This window comes from Podarcis erhardii (assembly GCF_964252035.2).
Source record: "Podarcis erhardii genome assembly, chromosome: 10".
NCBI lineage: Eukaryota > Metazoa > Chordata > Lepidosauria > Squamata > Lacertidae > Podarcis > Podarcis erhardii.
This window is the reverse complement of record NC_138500.1, coordinates 26,576,478-26,595,658: the sequence shown is the minus strand read 5'-3', so window position 1 is coordinate 26,595,658 and position 19,181 is coordinate 26,576,478. Positions and strand designations below refer to the sequence as shown.

Genomic DNA, 19,181 nt, shown 5'->3' with positions numbered 1-19,181 from the left:
TTCTGTCTTCTTCCTAAGATATTTATACAACTTCACTTCTGTAGTTTTCAAAATGCTACAAAGGTGATTTTATCTTCACTGTGTGTTTCAGGCAAATTAGAAAACTGGAGCAGCCAGTGGCAACTTGCCATCTTTTAACCTGAAACCAGTGAATCGTTGCCTTTTGCGTAAATAAAGAATGCCATTATGGGGGTTAAGCACAAGGTGGCACTGGACTGATTGGTATCTGGGTGGAGTTCCCTGTTGCTGTTCTTTCTTGTTTAAGGGAGACAGCAAAGTGCTTTCCTAGCTTCCTGGCTGGTATATCCTCTAAGCTTTTCATGGCACCCTTGAATTCCATTGGTGGCTGGTGTCCATTGGGACCAACCAGTAGTGCAGAAGGCAGGGAGGCCAACAGTAGGTGAAGCCAGACCTAATTACAAACAGCGCCAACCCAATTGGTTGTAATTAAGAAGAGAGGCAACTAGGTTGGCCAAGGGCAAACTGATGTTGGTGGAGCAGTTCCCCATTTACCCTAATGGACCAGCCGCCACTGTTTGAATCTCCAGTTCAAGCATGAGAAAAGGCTGCCACAGCCTCACACCACATTACTTCCAGAATCCTGTTGTTTGCTTGGGATGTACGATCTGACATGGTAACAAAATGTGATAAAGTCACAGCAGAGTTTGGGATTTCTCCTCTGAAAATTGCAAACCGTAATGCCCAGCTGTCAGAGAGGGTATACAATTTCTTTTAATCAGTTGTTAATTGTATTAAATATCTCTGAATATGAAGGAGAGTTATTACATGATTAAAAGTAGGCAATACAATAGAAGGCTGAAACAACATGTTGCAGTTTAGACTTTGTTGGTAAAGCTTGAGACTCTTTTTTAAAAAAAAAAAAATTATTAACAGATGAATCAAATCACATTAGTTCCAAATTATAAAACCGAATTTTTAAATTTTTGTTGGGGGTACCCATGCTTCGAGCTCAGAAAGGGTCCAATCATCTCTTATTTCTGCTGCTTTGATGTTCACAGTTCTGTCCATTCATCTCTTTGTTGTTTTCCTTTACAAATGCCATCTTTCAATTTTCTTGTTGTTATCGTATTTTTTTCCTTTCTTTATAACCTCTGAAAGTCTCCACAAGCGAGTTGAAACAAACATTGTTATAGTCCTGTGTGGATTTTTACATTAATCCAAAAGTCGTATTCGAACAGCAGGCGCCATTTCAGCATTTCCAAAAAATACAGTCTCAGCGTCTGCTCATTAGCTTTCCCAGACCTGTTGCTCCGACATCAATCTTCTCAGGGGGTTCTGCCAGATCAAACGCAGAGTCAAATATGATAACAAAGCCGTGGCTTCCTCCCCCTCTTGACCGTCAATCCTGCAACAGAGCCTGTCTTGTCATGGCGGTTCTCTTTTAGAACTGCGTCATCCCAAAAGCCTTCCATTTCCTTTCCAGATCTTCCACAAAGCAAAGTCTTTAGTTAATGATTTATTTCCACACAGTTCATTATTCCTTCTCACTTGTTATCAGTCATTGCAACGGTTCTTCTTAGGGGGGGCATTGTTAGGTAATCACATAGAGAAAAAAAAGAAAAAGTCCCCCCCTTTCCGCCCCGTTCCGACATACCGACATCTTTGATGTAGTCTTCTTTGATATATTTTCCTGTTCAGTCCAACCCGTCGCTCAGCTTCACAGAGGTCAATTCAGTTAGCAATCAATAATCCCTTTCTTCACTCGAAACATGTGCATTTGCTCTTCTCTAATTATTTGTCTTGAGCTCCTGCAACCAAGTCGCGATCAGAAGTAGCGTCCGGGAGAGTGAAAAACTGACACAAGGGCTTTCCGTCTAGTGCCCTCAACCCCTCCTTCTTTCGAACTCGGGGGTGATTTATAGGCAACCGCAGACGAGGCAGTGTTTTCCCATTCTCCCTGAGAAAACTCGGGAGGCTAATTACTCCCATATTAGCCTCTTAATTACCTCGTGTGAGCCGGAGAGATGGTATTGTCGGCCATCTTCCAATGCGCCCCCAGAGTCCCAGCTTGAGACTCTTAACCTCAGGGTCATGGATTCAACCTCCATGTTGGACAAAAGATTCCTTCATTGCAGTGGGTTGGACTAGATGACCCTTGTGGTCCCTTCCAATTTTACAATTCTACGATTCTATTCTCTCTCCTATTGAGAGCACCCAGGGTTGCGTGTTGAGACCCCCAAGACCACCCCCTCATTGATGAATAAGACACAAGGACACAGATATTAAGTTAATGTTTACTGGGCAAATTTAGGCCACAACTTTATTGGTTACAGATACCCGGTAGCATTTACCACCTGTGTTTGTTATTATAATGAGTGATTTAACACCACAGCATAAAATGGATTCATCATGAAAATGTGGCAGAGTGGGGACAAATTTGATCCACTTGTGGTGAAATTACATAGGAAGCTGTCTTATTCTGAAGCATACAGTTGGTCCATATATATCCTGAGTCTCAATGAGAGGCTGGTCAGACCCTGAGTAGGAGGAGTCTGAGGCCTTAGACAGGGAAGACCCTGGCTATTTTCTCTTAGTTTTTAGTTTGTTTTCATATATCAGTCTTATGTAGCAGCGGAAATGGAAAGCCAGTTTCTCCTGAATACTATATGCTGGAGTTAAACAGGGTAAATATACCATCTTCAAGTCATCTTTTCTGAGAGATATAGCTGGCTGCTGTCTAGAGTGGAATGCTGGACTATATTGACCTTGGTCTGATGCAGCAAGTTTTATGCAATATTTCTACTTGATCCTTAAAAGATACTGGGCAGGAGTGGCGGTGCAAGAATCTAATATAGAATAGATGATGAATTTATTGACTATTGCAAGGATGGAAATAGCAATGAAATGGAAATGTTTGGAAGCGCCAAGAATGTATGGTCGGATATTAAGAATTTGGCAGGCTGCTGAATTAGTGTAAGTGACAAATATAGTAAGGGCATTGGAAGGACAAAAGCTCTGATCATTTCCCAAGGAACATACTTTATTTATCCAATTTTGGAACATTCATTCAGGAAAACAAATTGGACCAGGAAATTTATCGTTCGTCTTGTAATCTTCCTGTATGAAAAAAAATATGAAAATTAAAAGGAAAAAACCACTTATCTTGTGAGAACCAAGCCAAAGAAGAGGCCCTGCAAAAAACAGTTCTGCATATTAATGCTTAGCATCTATATTATGGAGCTGTGGGAGCTCCTGTCACCAATACAGAAAAAGGGTTTGGGTGGAAAGACCCAATATGAAGATGCAGAAGAGCTAAGCTGCAAGGAAGCACAATATGTCAGATTGTAGAATTCTTTATTATTCTTATGATTCTTATTAGTTAAATTTGTATACCACCCTTCATCTGTAAATCTCAGGGCAGTTCATAACATAAAAATACAAGATAAAAACGCAAAATACATAATCAAAACAAGAACAAAAGCAAACCCATTAGATTACATGACAGTACTAACACTTCAAGCCCACCCACGGCATTGAGCAGGAGGGCTGAAGAGTAATTCTAAATGCAGAGTTCCAAGTTACAGGGAGGATTCTAAGCATGCTCAGCTGAGACATTCAGAATCACCCTTCAGATCTTCCCACTCAGTTTGCAAAGGTTGGAGGTCAAGGAGGGAAGGCTGGCATGCACCAGGACACTGCGGGAGTTGGGGCTCACAGCCTACTCAAAAATTCCTTTGAAGGCCTGAATTGGGCTTTAGAGGGCCCACCCGTAAGGAAGCTAAGCAAGAACTATGTTGTCTGTCTTCAACAACAGCAGGCTCGGAGAACTCCTGACTCCACCCAGATGCAACAAAGTCCAGTGTCATCTTGCTAGTAAACCATATTATGACCCCTTCCACAATAAGATGTACTGTGCCTTGCTGTCTGTCCTTCCTTCCCTTGGCTGGCCCACTAAAACTTCTTGGTAATGTGTCTTAAGTGGTAAAGGGGGCTTCAAACCCCAGTGGGGGAGGAAGGGAAAGGAGAATGTTAGCCGCTTTGAGACTCCTTCGGGTAGTGATAAAGCGGGATATCAAATCCAAACTCTTCTTCTTCTTCCTTGAATTGTCTCAGTTTCTGTTAGGGATGCGTGATCACCCTGATTGGGATTTACCACATCCCCTATTCTAAATAGCCATTCAATGCATCAGAAGCAATTTTCGATATTCAGAGAGAACCAGAAAAGGATCCAATTGGGGTGCCGCAAACACTCATTTATCTGATGCAACTTGAATCTGATTTATGGCATGAGACATGCTTGGGGCAGTTCAAAAATCATGATTAGCTCCCAGCTCCCAACTTTACGCAATCTCCGTAGGGTGAGGTTATCAGTATTGAGTCTTATAAAAGCTTTCCTTGAGATGCAAAGCACACAATTAATTAGGGAATATAAATTACAATAAGGAGGCCCACGTTCCACAGGAAATAACAGTATCAAGCTGTGCAGTCCTATACATATCAGAGGTAAGACCCATTGAGTTCAATGTAACTTACTCCCAGATCATTCTGTGTACAGTATAGGATTGCACCCTAAACCCATTAGATATTTTCCCTTGAGAGGTGCAGGTAAGGGTTGCCATACATTTGGGAAATCCCAGGCATGTACTTTTGGGGGGAGCAACATGCCCATCTGGGGGGGATTTTTACATTTTAAAGGAAATGTGTGGGATTTGGGGTTTGTTTGTTTGTTTGTTTGTTTGTTTGTTCGTTCGTTCGTTCGTTCGTTCGTTTGTCGCAGGCTCGGGTTAGCAGTGGCTCGGGCTGTCCTCTTTTTTGCTCTTCAAGGTATGGCAACCCTAGTACAGGTTGTCTTCGAAAAAGCAAAGCATCAACAGGGAGAAAGAAGCAGATGTTTTGCTGCCTTACATGCAGAGCAGCTAGTTCACATTTGTCTCATTTAGTCTTGTGTGATGAAGCATTGCCTCAGAGATGAAATCAGCTCCGACCCCCGCCTTTTACTTTCCAGTAAAAGGAGGGGATTTGCCCTCCCCCTCCATAGACAGGAATGACTGATGGAGTGGATTTAAACAGACCACAGCCTCCTCTGTACAACCCCAGACATGCCCAAGGAAAGAAGGAGACCTGTGTGTTATTCCCAAAAGAATTTCTCAAGTTCCTGCTGCTTGCAATTCCCGGCCTCTGTCCTCTTCAGTGTGCAAACATGATTATTTAAGAAAGAAAATAATGACTCTAGTTACGGTAGTGGTTGCAGTAAGGGGCAGGGGTGGGGTGGGGGGATAGTGTTTGGTGAGTGTCTTGACAAGCCTTTATTTTATTTTATTTTTTTAATACTGTAATGGCAACTGCAGCAAGGGATGACTTGCCTCGTCTGTGGGCTGGGTGAGTTCCAGCTGTTCATCCCCACTTCCTTGCCTCAGAGGACATCAGTGGGAGCTATTGTTGCCTGTTAGTTGTCATCTGCCAGCAATGGAAGACCTACCTGCATCAACAGGCTCTGTAGTCTAGTGGGGTTCCCAGTATGGTGACCGTGGATGTGAACCCAAATCTCCCCAGACAGAGTCCAGCACGCTAACCACAACACTACCCTTTCGGCAGCTTACTATTATATGACTGCCTGGTGATCCTAATAAATTGTGTATTCAGCTCTGTACTTTGCTGTTTGAGGATATATCTAGCTGTCTGCATTTTTTTATTCTCCTTGAGGGCATGCCTACACTTCAAATTCACGAGTACACTATTGCTTCACCTGCTTAAATAAAGCTGTTTCTTTACTAGGTCAACTAAAATGTAACAGAACAGTGTGCAATCTTTTGAGTTCTCCAGAACTCTTCATCAGGCTTGAGGTTGGCAGGGGTGTGGGTGAGAGAGAGATTAGCTGGCTGTGAAGACATGAGTCTTCACTACCAGCCTTTTTTCTGTTTTTCCCTATCCCCTTTCTTTGCTTATCATCTAGCCTGATGAAAAGCTCTGCAGAACTCAAAAGCTCTCACACTACTTTGCCACATTTTGGTTAGCCTAATAATGATATTGCCCTAATATGGGGGTTTTTTTCCTTATGGGCTGGCACAGCTGCCCTTAGGTTTCTTGATTTTTAAACAACATTCCCTGCTTGTTTTCTAGTCAACATGCTTTCATCATGGTCTGTTCTATACACAAATTCTGCTCATGAAGAAATGATACGTTTTTCTCTGCCCTCAGTACTGCCTTTAAAAAAGATTCCTGTGTTTAGACAGGTGGCAGCTGGGGACTTATTGGCCCAAGTTCACCACTGCCTGAGCAGCTCTTTGAATATATGATTTCTTTGCTGTTCTTCTACCCGTCTGGATTTGTTTTTACAATTCTCATGGCCGAAATGCTGACAAAATGAAAAGAAAAAACTTTTTAAAAGAAAAAAAAAAAGCTTTTATAGTGAACCTGAACTATGTCTTGCTCTCATTTGACCATTGGGGAAAGGCGCTTGAGTCATATATAAAAGCTGGTTAAAATGACGAGAACTTGGAAAGTCAGAGGGAAAAGTTTAAAAGCTCTGTGTCTAGCCTGGGACTCCACCAACCACTACAATGGCATGCTCTAACCACGACACGTATTGTGAGCAGGGGCCTGTGGTCTGTGGTTTGTTTCTTCCAGAATGCAAGTGACTCCACATTGTTGCCATAATTGCTGTTGAAAAACAATCATCAAAGTGCTAGGTGGGTGTTTTAAGGAATCAACCACACTTGTGGTTTACCGTGTTGACCAAATGGCCCACCATCTAGTAGGAACATTAGTAACATTTGATTTCTATGCAGATATACCACTCAGTAACAAAGGACATCCTCATGTCCTGTCAACGGTTAGAAAGAGAATCTAGTATGTCAGGTAGCAAGTTGTCAACCATCCAGGAAACTCTACCCTATATATAGTGTGGAGAAGGGGGCACCCCACTGCCATGAAGCAGAGTGAGGCTTGGGGTGGGCATGTAACCTACTTTAGAGAGGACAGTATTTGAAGGTATCTTCTATTTAAAGGGCTGTTCAGTTCACGTCCGGTTTAAAGATAAAGAACCAGAAGTAGAAAGGAGAACAGCAGGAGCATTGAAGTTGTTCATCAACAATATGTATCTGAATGCTACTTGCAGAGAATCACAAATGGGGAGGGTGCTGTTGTACCCAGGTCCTATTTTCAGGATTCCTAGAGGCATCTGCCTGGCAACAGAATGTTGGACTAGATGGGCCACTGACCTTATCTAGCTGTGCTGTTCTTAACGATAATTAGGAGCTGGACAGCAGACTGAGCAGGCACACAGGTCACTTGGTTGCAGTCTACCCCACTATGATGCATTGTATTTTTGTGCATTTACCTCCAAGGAGATCAAGGTGGTATACGTGGTTCTCTCCTCCCCATTTTATGCTCAAAAAATCCTGTGAGAGACAGTGTCTGATCTCCCCGTGAGCTTCATTGGCTGAGTAGGAATTCAAAGCCTGGTCTTCCAGATCCTAGTCAAACACTTTTAACTGTTACACCACACTCGCTCCCCAGTTGTAACCCCCTATGGACATGGGCTTTGGAACTCTGCTTCCAGCAGTAAATGTCTTGAGCTGGCACTATATACATACACTGGTCATAGAAAGAAACATTGTACATTCAAATGACAAGTCATTTTGTGGAACTGAAGTTTGGGGACTTGACTGCATTGCTTTAGTTGTACCGACCGTGGCTCATTCATCTCTGATGTGACAGCCTCACTCCTTAATCCACAAGCCCACTGTTCTCTGTCTGCGTGATCAACGCAGGCAATTTGAAAAATTCAAATGATTTCATCCTGTTTGTTTTCCTGTTTCTCTTAAGAAAGCAAATCTTAACAAAACAAATACTCTGAAGTTCACTGGTTTATTTTGTCCATGATTTCAGTACAAACATGTTTGTTCTGGTTAAACTCTTGCAATGCCCTCTCTTAATTATATTCAACACTCTCCCATGAGAATTGTGACTGAGGTTATATAAATATACCACACTTGGTTCCAGCAATTCTAGCTTCACTCTTGTGGCTGTCATATCCCCTTGCTGCGTTTATATAGCCAAACAATCAGTGAGACTGAAATTCTATGCACATTTGTTTCATACATAATGACGAAGTAGAATGACTTCTTGTGGAGGCAGTTATGGGAAGGCTGGAGCCAAATTGCCTCTGGTCCCAGCCAAACCAGTGGAGAAGGTCTTGCTGCCTCATCTCACTTTGTCTGAAGCTGACAGGCTGAATGGCTATATCAGATGTTGCCTGGGCATTCTAAGAACATAAGAGCATAAGCAGAGCCCTGCTGGATCAGACCATGACCAATAGTCGGAAGTGGGGGGGGCGGGGCGGGCATTGTAGTACAGCAACATGTGGAGGGCCACAGATTTCCCACCATAGATATAGCTGTGGGTTGCCCCATCCTCCTTCCTAGGTGGGGCACTGCCTAATGAACTAACTTCCACTGGCCAGATGGTCTGATTGAATATATGGCAGTGTTTAGTGTTCCTAATGCTGAGTGCAAAAGGATGTTGTTGGACTTCCAACTCCCATCAGTCCCAGCCAGTGTAGCCAACAATCAGGGAAGATGGGAGTTGTAGTCCAACAACATCTGAAGGGCTACAGGTTTTCCACCCCAGATATAGGGCAATAAATAGGCAGCCGTTTCTCATTTCATTGGTTTTCCACCCCTGAGCTAGCCAGAATTGCCTGTTCTATGAGCAGCACCCCAAGGTATAAGGAAGAGGTTAAGGAATTCCATTTCTGGGAATTATGATATGAACTGACCTAATCTGCACTGCCTAGTTTAATGGAACCTAATTGGAACCCAATTCTCCTTTTAAATTCTATACCTCTCCAAATTTTGTAATAGCATTTTCAGCTCAAAGAACTTACCAAAATGCATCAAAATGCATATGTATTCCTATGCCCTTTTAAAATGCATTGGGGGGAGTTTTATTGAGTTGTTGTTCTTATTTTGATTATGTGTTTTGTCGTTTTATAGCTTGATTTAATTCTGTGAACCACTCTGAGACCTCCTAAGCACGTGCTTATTTTGCTTAATGGTTAATCCAGCCCTGCATGTAGCCACACTTTCCTAGGCTTCAGACTACCAGGGCTGAAATTGTGCCACCAGAGTCCAGAAACTATACTTACTATGTATGTTTCTATCCAGGAGGTATGCCTGGTCTCAAGGGAAATATGACATGTTAGTTGTATAAGTATCTTCCCAGTACCCAACATCTCTTGATGCAAAGGAAACACGCCAACACACGCACACACGTCCCCCAAAAAACAATGTACTGAAATGTGTTTATATATAAAACTGCCACAGATGGAGATAACAACCCTCATCTATATTTAAGTCATGCCAGGTTCTTTTCCTTAGAGATAATTGATAATTGGAACAATAGCAATTTTTCCACCTGGAAAGTTCTGGTTTATCAGCTATAAATGGTAATGCATCATCACATGTTAACTGTTTAATGATTCCATTGCATTAAACTTTGGTATTTATCTTCGTGGCTAACTTCAAAGAAAGCTGAAGCTCAGTTGGGTAGAAAAGGGATTTTTTTCAGGTTCAGTCTTTCTCACACCTGCAAAACAAGCTGCATCTGCCAAAATTCCTTCTTAAGAGCCATTCAAAAACATTTCCAGTGTAATCCAGTCTCATTTTGCCATGATGATGATGATGATGATGATGATTTTATTTTATTTTATTTTATTTGTACCCTGCCCATCTGAATCACCTGGGTTCACAGATGAAAATGCTGCTGTTTTCCTTCCTGGGTAAGCAGCAATATTTAGGGGCAGAGGCCCGTCTACCTGTGCAACTGTCTAGCAAATGCTTTTTCATATTAATGTATTGGGATATGAGAGAGATTGGATAACTACATTTAGCATACATTATTTGGGTAACACCTTTATTAGGACAGATGACACATCCCAAAATAGTGTGAAAGCTTTCAAGTTCTCTAGGACTCTTTATCAGGCTAAACAAACCAAAGCTGAGTAGAGGAGGGGAAAGGCTGGCTGGTGGTGAAGTCAGAGTCTGCATCTGGGCTCACAGATTTGAGATGGAGTCTAACGAGGCTCTGTGAGGTGCTGTGCCCTGGTGGGAGTTACTTCTGAGTAAACATGCATAGTCTGCATGTTGAGTATTGCATGTGGCAAGTGGTAGGGTTTTTGTGGAATAGTGATAAATATGTAGAAGGATCATTTATGAGTCACTGAATCAGTCATTCTTGTTCTTGTAATTATTTTTAGCATTAGTCTTAAACTATGCAAGCATGGATGAATTAATGTTACTAGTAATCACAGCCTTTCTCATCATCCTCATTAGAGAAAGAGAAAATACACTATGGCTTTATGAACTGTTCATTTGAGCTACATGTAGACTAGTGCATCCTTCGCTATCCTGTTGGCGCCTTCCGGGCATGTTGGACTGCAACCCCCATCAGCCCCAGCCCCAGCCCCAGCTATTCCTCCTCCCTACCATTCAGCTATTATCAGGAAAAATGGGAATGACTTGTTTCCAGTTCATTAAGTTTAGAGGATGGTTCCTAGTATGTAAAAATCCTCATATGAAGGGCAGTATATAAATTTAACTGATGATGATGGTGACATATAGCTCTCATTTTAAAATGTGCTCTAACAGTTTGTGGGGAGGAAGAGAAGGAAAATTTCATGTACAGTATGGGGTAAAATTGCAGAGACTTAAAGAAGAAGAATATAATGAAGAAAGTGTGAGTCAGGAAAAATAAGGGGCAAAAGGCTTTATTTCCAAATTGTTTTCAGAAGCTGCTTCTCCTGAAAAGTCCAATAAAAATCTTGTTTCCGATGAACTCTCTTTAACTATCCATAGAAATCTGTGGTCACACCCACACCCACACACACCCCTTCTCTTGCTAAACCTGTAGCCAGAGATATGGCTAATTGTTCTGAGCCAAAATGTTCATACTGCACCCCTTCCTACTGGCAGAGTTATTTATGTCCCTAAGCCCCCTGGGATGTTTTTCCCTTAGTCCAGCTGATGTTTCATCCTTGTTGCATATGACAGGACTGGTGATCCTCCTTCAGAAGTCAGAGTGTGTGGACATTCAATGGTATCACAGCAGCTCAGCCAGTAGACAGGTGACAGCTAATTTAGCATATATTTTAGAATTCCACAATAATTTGTGTTGGTTTTGCATTGGGAAATGTCTGCGGGCCTCTGTGCATGATGAGCTGAGTGAAATTCTAGCTGCGTGGAAAATCTGCACATGTTGGACATCAGTGCATGGAAAGTCAGCCATATGGACATGCTCTCCGCACATGATTTTCCTTTCAACATACATTGAGAAATACTATAGAGAAGTGCTTTACTAAAAGCCCTGTTCTGCATGTAGCCACTAGTCACATTACCACATTGTGGTGGTTATATCTGCGTGTGAAACACAATTGAGAGCCCTAAGATTGAAAAAGGTGCTTGTCATGTACCATTTCTGACTGATTTCTTCCTTTGCCTTTCAGCTCACAACTCCAGCTTTCCCTGTTGTCGTCAAGCTGGGACATGCTCATGCTGGAATGGGGAAGGTAAGCAAGAGACAATATCCTCACTTTGAGAATGACATATATGCTCTGTACCCTTTGGTGTGCAAAACAGCATACAGTCCTTTCACTGGAACAAAGTGAATTTCCCACATCTTCCCAGCACCACCACGACAAAGCCTCAAAAAGAGAAGGGGGGAATGGGGGGGGAGACATGATAGCAGTGTTCAAATATCTGAAGGGCTGCCACACAGAAGATGGAGCAGACCTGTTATCTTTTGCTCCAGAAGATATGACTAGAACCAATGGATGGACATTTTGGGGGAGTAGATTTTGTCTAAATTTAGGTATTTAAGCAGAGGATGGACAACCATTTTTGTTGCAGATTTTGCACTGAGCAGGAGGTTGCAGGGCTAAATTATGATGGTGCAATTGGCACAAGTGTACCAGAACCCATGCCTGCAAGGGGGCACAGACTCTGACCTTTCACAATTTAAAAAAGAAGTTTCTGACCTTCCCAAAAGGAAAGTTACAAAGCAAAATGTGCAGGCAACCTTCTAAGTGTAAATTGAACCAGCCTGGCTGCTTTGGCATTTCAGTGTTTCTAGCCAATGAGTGACGTCTGAGCTGTGACTGAGTGCTGAGTAAATAGTTTGGACACTAGGCTACAGGAATCCTTGGAGTACTAAAATGCTGCTTTCCCCCTCCTCTTTAGCGCACTTTTTCTTCCTGCTTCTGCCTAATCCTTAGAATCTCTGTAGTTTTAAAGACCTTCCAGAATTCCCCTTGTCTCCCATTGCCCTTCTTTTCTTCTAGCAACTAGAATATGCCAAGAAGGGGATTGAACAAAAACATAAACCTGTGATTCTGTGATTCATGTCAACTCTCAGTTTAGAGGGGCAAGTCCATATAGTTGGACATAAACCGGAGGCCATACTACATGAAAATGGGAGAGAAAGGCTATAGAGTGCTAGGATAGAAGTCAGTTGGGGGAGAGAATGCACAGGGTGGGTAATCAGATTTCTCCTCAAAACCTGGAAAGTGAGCCGAAGTGTGATTGCATTACTGTCCACAAAGGTTCTGTATTTTCAATACGAACAGGTGTTTTGCTGCAGTGCCCCAGGTCCAGCTCATAGAAATTCACTAGTAGCACAGTAGAATGTCCACCGCTGAAAATCCAGGACCTGGATATTAGCAACAATTGTTATAATATGTTAATACAATAGTACATCATGTCCCAGGATCCTTATAGGATGTATAAAATGAATAATTGAAAATAATGGTATTGCAACAAAATATATTGGAAATTTTCACCACGTGGTATTATACAGTTATGACATTGGGGGAAGGGGACATTAAAAACATTGACTGATCCATTTAAGATCAGGGCTTTCCATCTGACAGTGAAACATAAATAGGATTGTGTATATGGAAAGCTTATGCTGAACTGGAGTGTACTGAGTGCAGAGTGGATACCTGCTTGAGAGTTTCTTTAGCAACTATGAGGCTTTTGTCATGCTCTTCATTGAATGAAAATTGGGTAGTGATCTTTCAAAGTGTTGTTAACTTGTACCCCAAGGGGCTCATGGGCCCTCTCTGTGTGTATTCTTGCCCACAAAGAGTGGTCACCATCAGTAACTGGCCCCACTGTTTGATCCTACTGAATGACAGCCTCCTGTTATTTGCTCTTTTCCCCCTAAAGGAAATATAGGCATTCATGTACTGGGATTTCACAGAGAAGGAAAGAAGTTTCCTGCCTTTTTGTTTGGGAGCTTGCCAAGGGAGAAATCCTAAAAACAGTTTTCTTCCAAACCTGTTTGTTTTTCCCAGACTCTCTGGGATCGTTCTGCATTCAATGGATTAGCAGCTTCTTTTACTTTGGGAAGTGGAAGCAGCATTCCCCTCTGCCAATGGAACACTATCTGCATTTTGGCTTCTGGTCATGTATACTGTTGTTACTAGCACTAGGACAAGTAATGTTTGTCTGAATATTATCTGCCAGTTACTCAGAAATTTAGGATCTGATATGATTCCCCCTCCTACACTTAAATGATTTTTTATCTCCACATCAATATCCATTCAATACCATCATCATTGCCACCTTCTTCTCTCTGCCCTTTCCCTCAAATACCATAGTGTGGACTGAAATAAACCAATTCTTTCTTCATATGCAAAATTCAGGATTACAAGAGCATATAAAGTCATAACAGGAAGCTTCTTTTTCTCCAAACATTTCTAGATGCCTGCCTTGCATTGAGAAGCTCCTTGCAGCTCTCACAAAGAGAGCTGAGCCCAATCCAGTATTATTATAATCATTTTTGATGGCCTGTTGTGATCTACATCTCCTTTCCTCGTTCTGAAAATTTCAATGAATATATATTTTTAAAAGAAACAACTTGTTAAACAAAAAGAAAATAGTGCTGAAATTAAATTAAGAAAGGAAAATTTGATTGATAATTCTTTCCCAATCTTGGAAATGCTCCCAGAAATTCAAATGTGTGCAAATTCTAAACTTAAATTAGTTTCAACCTCCTCAGTTATAGACGCCCCAAGATTTTCTTAAGGCAGAAAGTTGTTGATAAGGTATTATCTTTGACTTATCAGACACTCCCTGTAAAATTAACTCACAAAGCCAAACTTCCAAATTTCTGAAATCCTTAAAACATTTAAATGCTGAAATGTTGAATATATACAAAATTTCATTTTACTCTGTACAAGGAAGGGAGTGTGTGTGTGTGTGTGTGTGTGTGTGTGAGAGAGAGAGAGAGAGAGAGAGAGAGAGAGAGAGAGAGAGAGAGATGTTAATATATTATAGTTGTACAAATTTTGTTTATCTAATGCCAACTTTGAGCAGAGCCAGCAGATATGAATTTGAAATCTGTTTGGCCACTGCCAACCACATTACTGCAAAGCAGAAATCAGGTGAATTCATTATACTCTGATCTGAAAGCCAAGCTTTCCAGCTGTGCTATCCTTTGGGTAGGGAGGAATTTGGGGATCAAATCACACCCTAGATTTCCTTTCATGTTGCTCTGTTGCTTTCTGTGATGTGTGGACCTTAACTGTGTCCTGTTTATGTTAAAAGGAAGCTAGTCTTGCAAACAAGATGAAAAGTCCATTTGTAGACTACCTTGTGGTTGCATGACATTTCTTGGAGGACAGCTGTATCCTTAGCACATCTTTATTCCAGACTCCTTTCATCCCTGTTTGTTTCTTTGTTTACATCACATAACCAAGATCCTTTAACTATAGATGAATTAAGCTAGAACAATTAACAGTTCCTAGCTCTACCCTCACTATCTTTTTATGTTTTGTTTTGCATTTTAATTTCACATTTTTAAAAATGTTTCTTTAATTGGTTTTTATTTTTGTAAACTGCTTAGAAGTCTATTTTGGCCTTGAATAAAATAAATCATCCTCATTACCATGTTAGAATCTGTTCTCCACCCAAACATATGCACTGGAAATGTTGAAATGCCACCCTCTTTGACCCAATTCATACACTGAACATGTTGAATGGGTCACCATGTGAAACATTACCACATGGAGACTTGAGTATGTGGAAAGCCACTTGCACAAAGCCACTCAGCAACATGCAAAGCTAGCAATTCCAAAGACACCAATGAAACTCCCTTCACTGTTTCCACTTCCTTCACTGATTGAAACTGGTAGACATTAAGAGGTCAATAACTCCATATGAATGCTGCCACTTGGAGCGTCCACACTTTGAACAGCTACCAACAAATAGTGATGGAGAAGAAATTCAATTCAGTATGCATTTAAAGCCTAATCTCACAAATTCACACTTTCTGAAATAATATGTGATCTGAAACTCAGCTATCCTTCAGAGTTCTTACTCATCTGAATTTCGCATTGCACTTCTCCAACCAAACAGCACTTACAAAAATGTATATCTTAGAGGAAAGCGTGCAAAAAAATGCAAATACAGTGGAACTTCGAGTTGTGGACGTAATCCGTCCTGGAGGCACATCTGCAACTCGAAACGTTCGCATCTAAAAGTGCCACATCTGCGCACACACACGGTGCAATTTAGCACTTCTGCACATGCACAAAGCATGATTTAGTGCTTCTGCGCATGTGCGACTGGCGAAACCCGGAAGTAACCGTTCCCATGCTTCCAGGTTGCCTGAAGCAGACGCAACTTGAGGTATGACTATATTAGTGAAAATAATATACAGTAATGAATTTTATTAGGGAAAATTGGTCACAAAAATGTGTACATTAGTGAAAACCTCATATAAGAATCTGTTAGGATAGTTTTGCACTAAAATGCTGAAAAACTTTCAATAGGTTTTTATTATTATTATTGCTGCAAAATGTGAAGAACTGAATGTATGACTGGGGGAAACTAAGAGAACCAAAATTTACACACCCTTCCACCCATACCAAGAGACTTCAAGCAACAAATTGCACATCTAAAACGAGCAACTCCAATTTTGGAATTATGAATAGGACAAGGCAGCTTTAAAAGTTTCAAATGATGAACAACAAGTAGTTGCTAATCATAAGTAAGCACTTCTTTTAAACCACTCTATCACTTGAGGAAAAATTCTTACAAGCCTGACCTCTACAACTGAAGACTAGACTCAATAAAATAATATCCCCATGGTTCCTGTAGAGCAGGGGTGTGGAACCAAATCTGGTTGAAAGATAGACTTTGGGTCTTGGCTTAGTAAGAAAGGCAATAGCCAGGAGACCTTACATCTTAGGACTTTGCTGGGCTATTTCTTTAGCACTGATCTGTGTGGAACAGTAAGACAGTCAGAACATGGATGGAAGTTCAGGGATCAAAGGCACTGAAAATCATGGCCAAAGGATTATTGGCAACTGCTTCTTTCCAAAACCCAGAATAGAACTTCTGGTGGTTACCCAGTAAAACGGAGGCCTCATAGAGAGTTGTTTATCAGCCTTGCTACAGAGAAAAGCAGGGAAGACCAAGAGGGCACCATCTCCCCCTCCCCCCAGCTTTCTCTGGGCTTTCTACAAAACATAAAGTACTCACTGTGTGCTACTTATGTGGTAACCTGACTGCCCAGGTGACACAGGGACAGATCTCAAGTGAAAAATAGAACTTTCACCTCTCCTTGACCAGATCAGGGGAAGGAGATAAGTGTTTGAACTACAGTGAAGGAAAAGAACAGCTCCTATTTATGGGTTATGTATTTTTTTTATTACTTGTGCTTTATTTTTAGGCCTCTCTAATTAGACCTGTTAAAAGAGTTCCCTTCAGGTCCATACCAGGCCCAGAATTTCTTTTTTTGAACTTTCCCAATTTAATTCATGGATCAAATGGTTTTACAGCAATGGAAACTAAAACCTTGTTGTCCAAAATGCCACAGTCAACATTATTTTTCTTGTGCAGGATGTGGGCATTTAAAAAACAACAACAACCACCATATAAAGCCAAAAATAAACAAAGTCACTATGTCTTGTTAAAACATCAGCAGCCTTTTAGAGGGGTTGGCCCAACTCATCACCATGACTTTTCCAAGACTGGAAATGAAAATGAAAAGAAGAATGTTCTGAAACTAAGAGCATGAAAAAACTGGTTGTTGCTTTTCAAGATGAAGGCAAAAGACCAAAAGGTCTTCACTTGACAAGGGACAAATATTTTCTTAAAGAGAGAGGACAACAAATAACTTCAGATGGTAACACACTGTGAAGTGTACCATTCATTCACATTCTGACTCATATCAGCAGCAGCCACTCATTGCTGGAAATAGCGGAGGCATCCCAAGTAATGAACGTCTTTATGCTGCCTTTTTCTGGATACAAAAACACTGTGTCACAATGTCAATATCTGGCAAGTACCAGTAATGTGGGTTGTTGAGAACACCCATGTTTTAGATGGAGGTAGCTGAGAAGCATAATAAGCAGTGGGGTAGCTGCTGACAGTCACAGAATAAGGAACTGGCAAAGGATGGTGTAGTGGTTAGCATGTCTGGATTTGGCTAGGAAAATCTGAGTTCACATCCCTATGAACAATGTGGCTTGACTACAGCCTATGCACGGTTACTGGGGAGTAAGCTCAGTGGTCTTACTGTTAACTGCTTAGATTTCATTTGTAAAATGCCTTGAATGTAAAGAAACATAGGAATCTGCCTTGCGTTTGTGTGTATAAAATATGCAATCTTGAAATTAACTCCACTGCAAGCACATTCTTAGAAGGATACTGTCAAACATGAAATCCTAATTGGATGGATTCCGATTTAGTTGTGCTCAGAGTAGACCCATTGAAATCAAGATGATCTGGGTAGACCGACTCATATCTCTGTCGTCATCAGAGAGACCATAATAAGAAAGGGGAGGGAAGGGGTGGTTTGAACACATATGGGCACTAAATATATCCAGAAAACATCAGGATGATGGCCAAGGAAATTCTGTACCCTCGGCTGCAGATTCAAGGAGTTGAGTGAAGACAGAGAAAGGTTAGAATGCAGGATTCAACATGTCTTGGGAGTTTCATCATTGGAGACACTTTGGCCCATCTCCAAGTATACTTTGAAAATGTTTCAGTGATTTACTATGCTATGTTTTACTTGAAACCCCCAAAACTCATTTCAAACATTTGTAATATATGGTTATTGGAATCTACACATCAAGCATTACAGCACAAATATTTTGTTTTATTGTGTACTATTGAGCAGCAATCTAAATATAGAATGAGAGTATATATAAAAGCGATTAAGTAAATCAAAATATTATTCCTTATGAGCAGAGATTTTTTAAAAACTTAGTGAATAGAAACGTACCATTTCCTCTTTGATAAAATCAGTAATTGACCATGGGCATATCTATGCTACAAAATGGTTTTAAGTATTTTAGTAGCATATAGGCTGAAGTGGGTCATGTAACAAGCACTGACCCACAAGAACCTACAGTTCAGCATTGAGTCTTTAGTCTGAGTACTAGTGTGTTGTAGTTTCTTTTCATTATTCATGGCATCCTTGTGCTCAGTTCAGTGAACTAAGAGTGTAATGTCCCCTTAAGCACATTCCTGCCTCTGCAGCGGTTTGACTTCACCCCCGAAGGCACACTCTTCCACTGTCTCCCAAGACAGATGGATGTCAACAGCTAGGGAGCTACATAAAACCCTAAAGCAGTTATGTTCCCAGCATCTATACCTAGAGCCTGAATTCTGTGAGCAAGTGTCAACAAACAACATGACCCTTTACCCATGGTGGCTGGTGCCCAGTAAGACTGGTAGGGTGGAAAGCAGAGAGATCAACAGTAGGTTGATCCAGAACCAATGACAGGCAGAGCCAACTAATTCTATTTTATCCCCATTCTCATCCCTGCTGAGTTCTATAAGGGGCATTGTTGATACTAAGGAGGTGGAAAGTTAGACTTTATTGCCGAAATCAGCAACTTTTCCTCAGTTCCTTACAGACTTTCTGGCTCTTATCTGAATTGGGCTACTAAGCTAAGTGAAATCAAAGGTCTGGCCCAATATAGCTTTGCTTATATTTTAAAAGAGGAAGGAATCATGTCTAGTCTGAAACTAGTTTCACAATTACAGCTGTAGCAACTCCCACCCACCAAGGGCCAAATACGTGACATGAACTTCAGAAAAGTTTATTAAACACTGAATTAGCAGCACCCATATTGTCTCCTTAATTCAAACCCCTTGAGACAAAAACACACACACACAAACCCAACAAAATGTGTTCCATGGGAA

The 19,181-nt window shown here is 41.2% G+C and overlaps 1 protein-coding gene across 3 annotated transcripts in view; it reads left to right on the top strand.

The window, feature by feature from the left end:
- Positions 1-19,181, top strand: part of SYN3 (synapsin III) — a 181,413-nt gene that overhangs the window by 138,912 nt on the left and 23,320 nt on the right. For all 3 annotated transcript variants that reach the window (XM_081879476.1, XM_081879477.1, XM_081879478.1), the window contains one exon: positions 11,465-11,527. In XM_081879476.1, the coding sequence (XP_081735602.1) occupies positions 11,465-11,527 (63 nt within the window). The remainder of the gene's footprint in view (positions 1-11,464; positions 11,528-19,181) is intronic.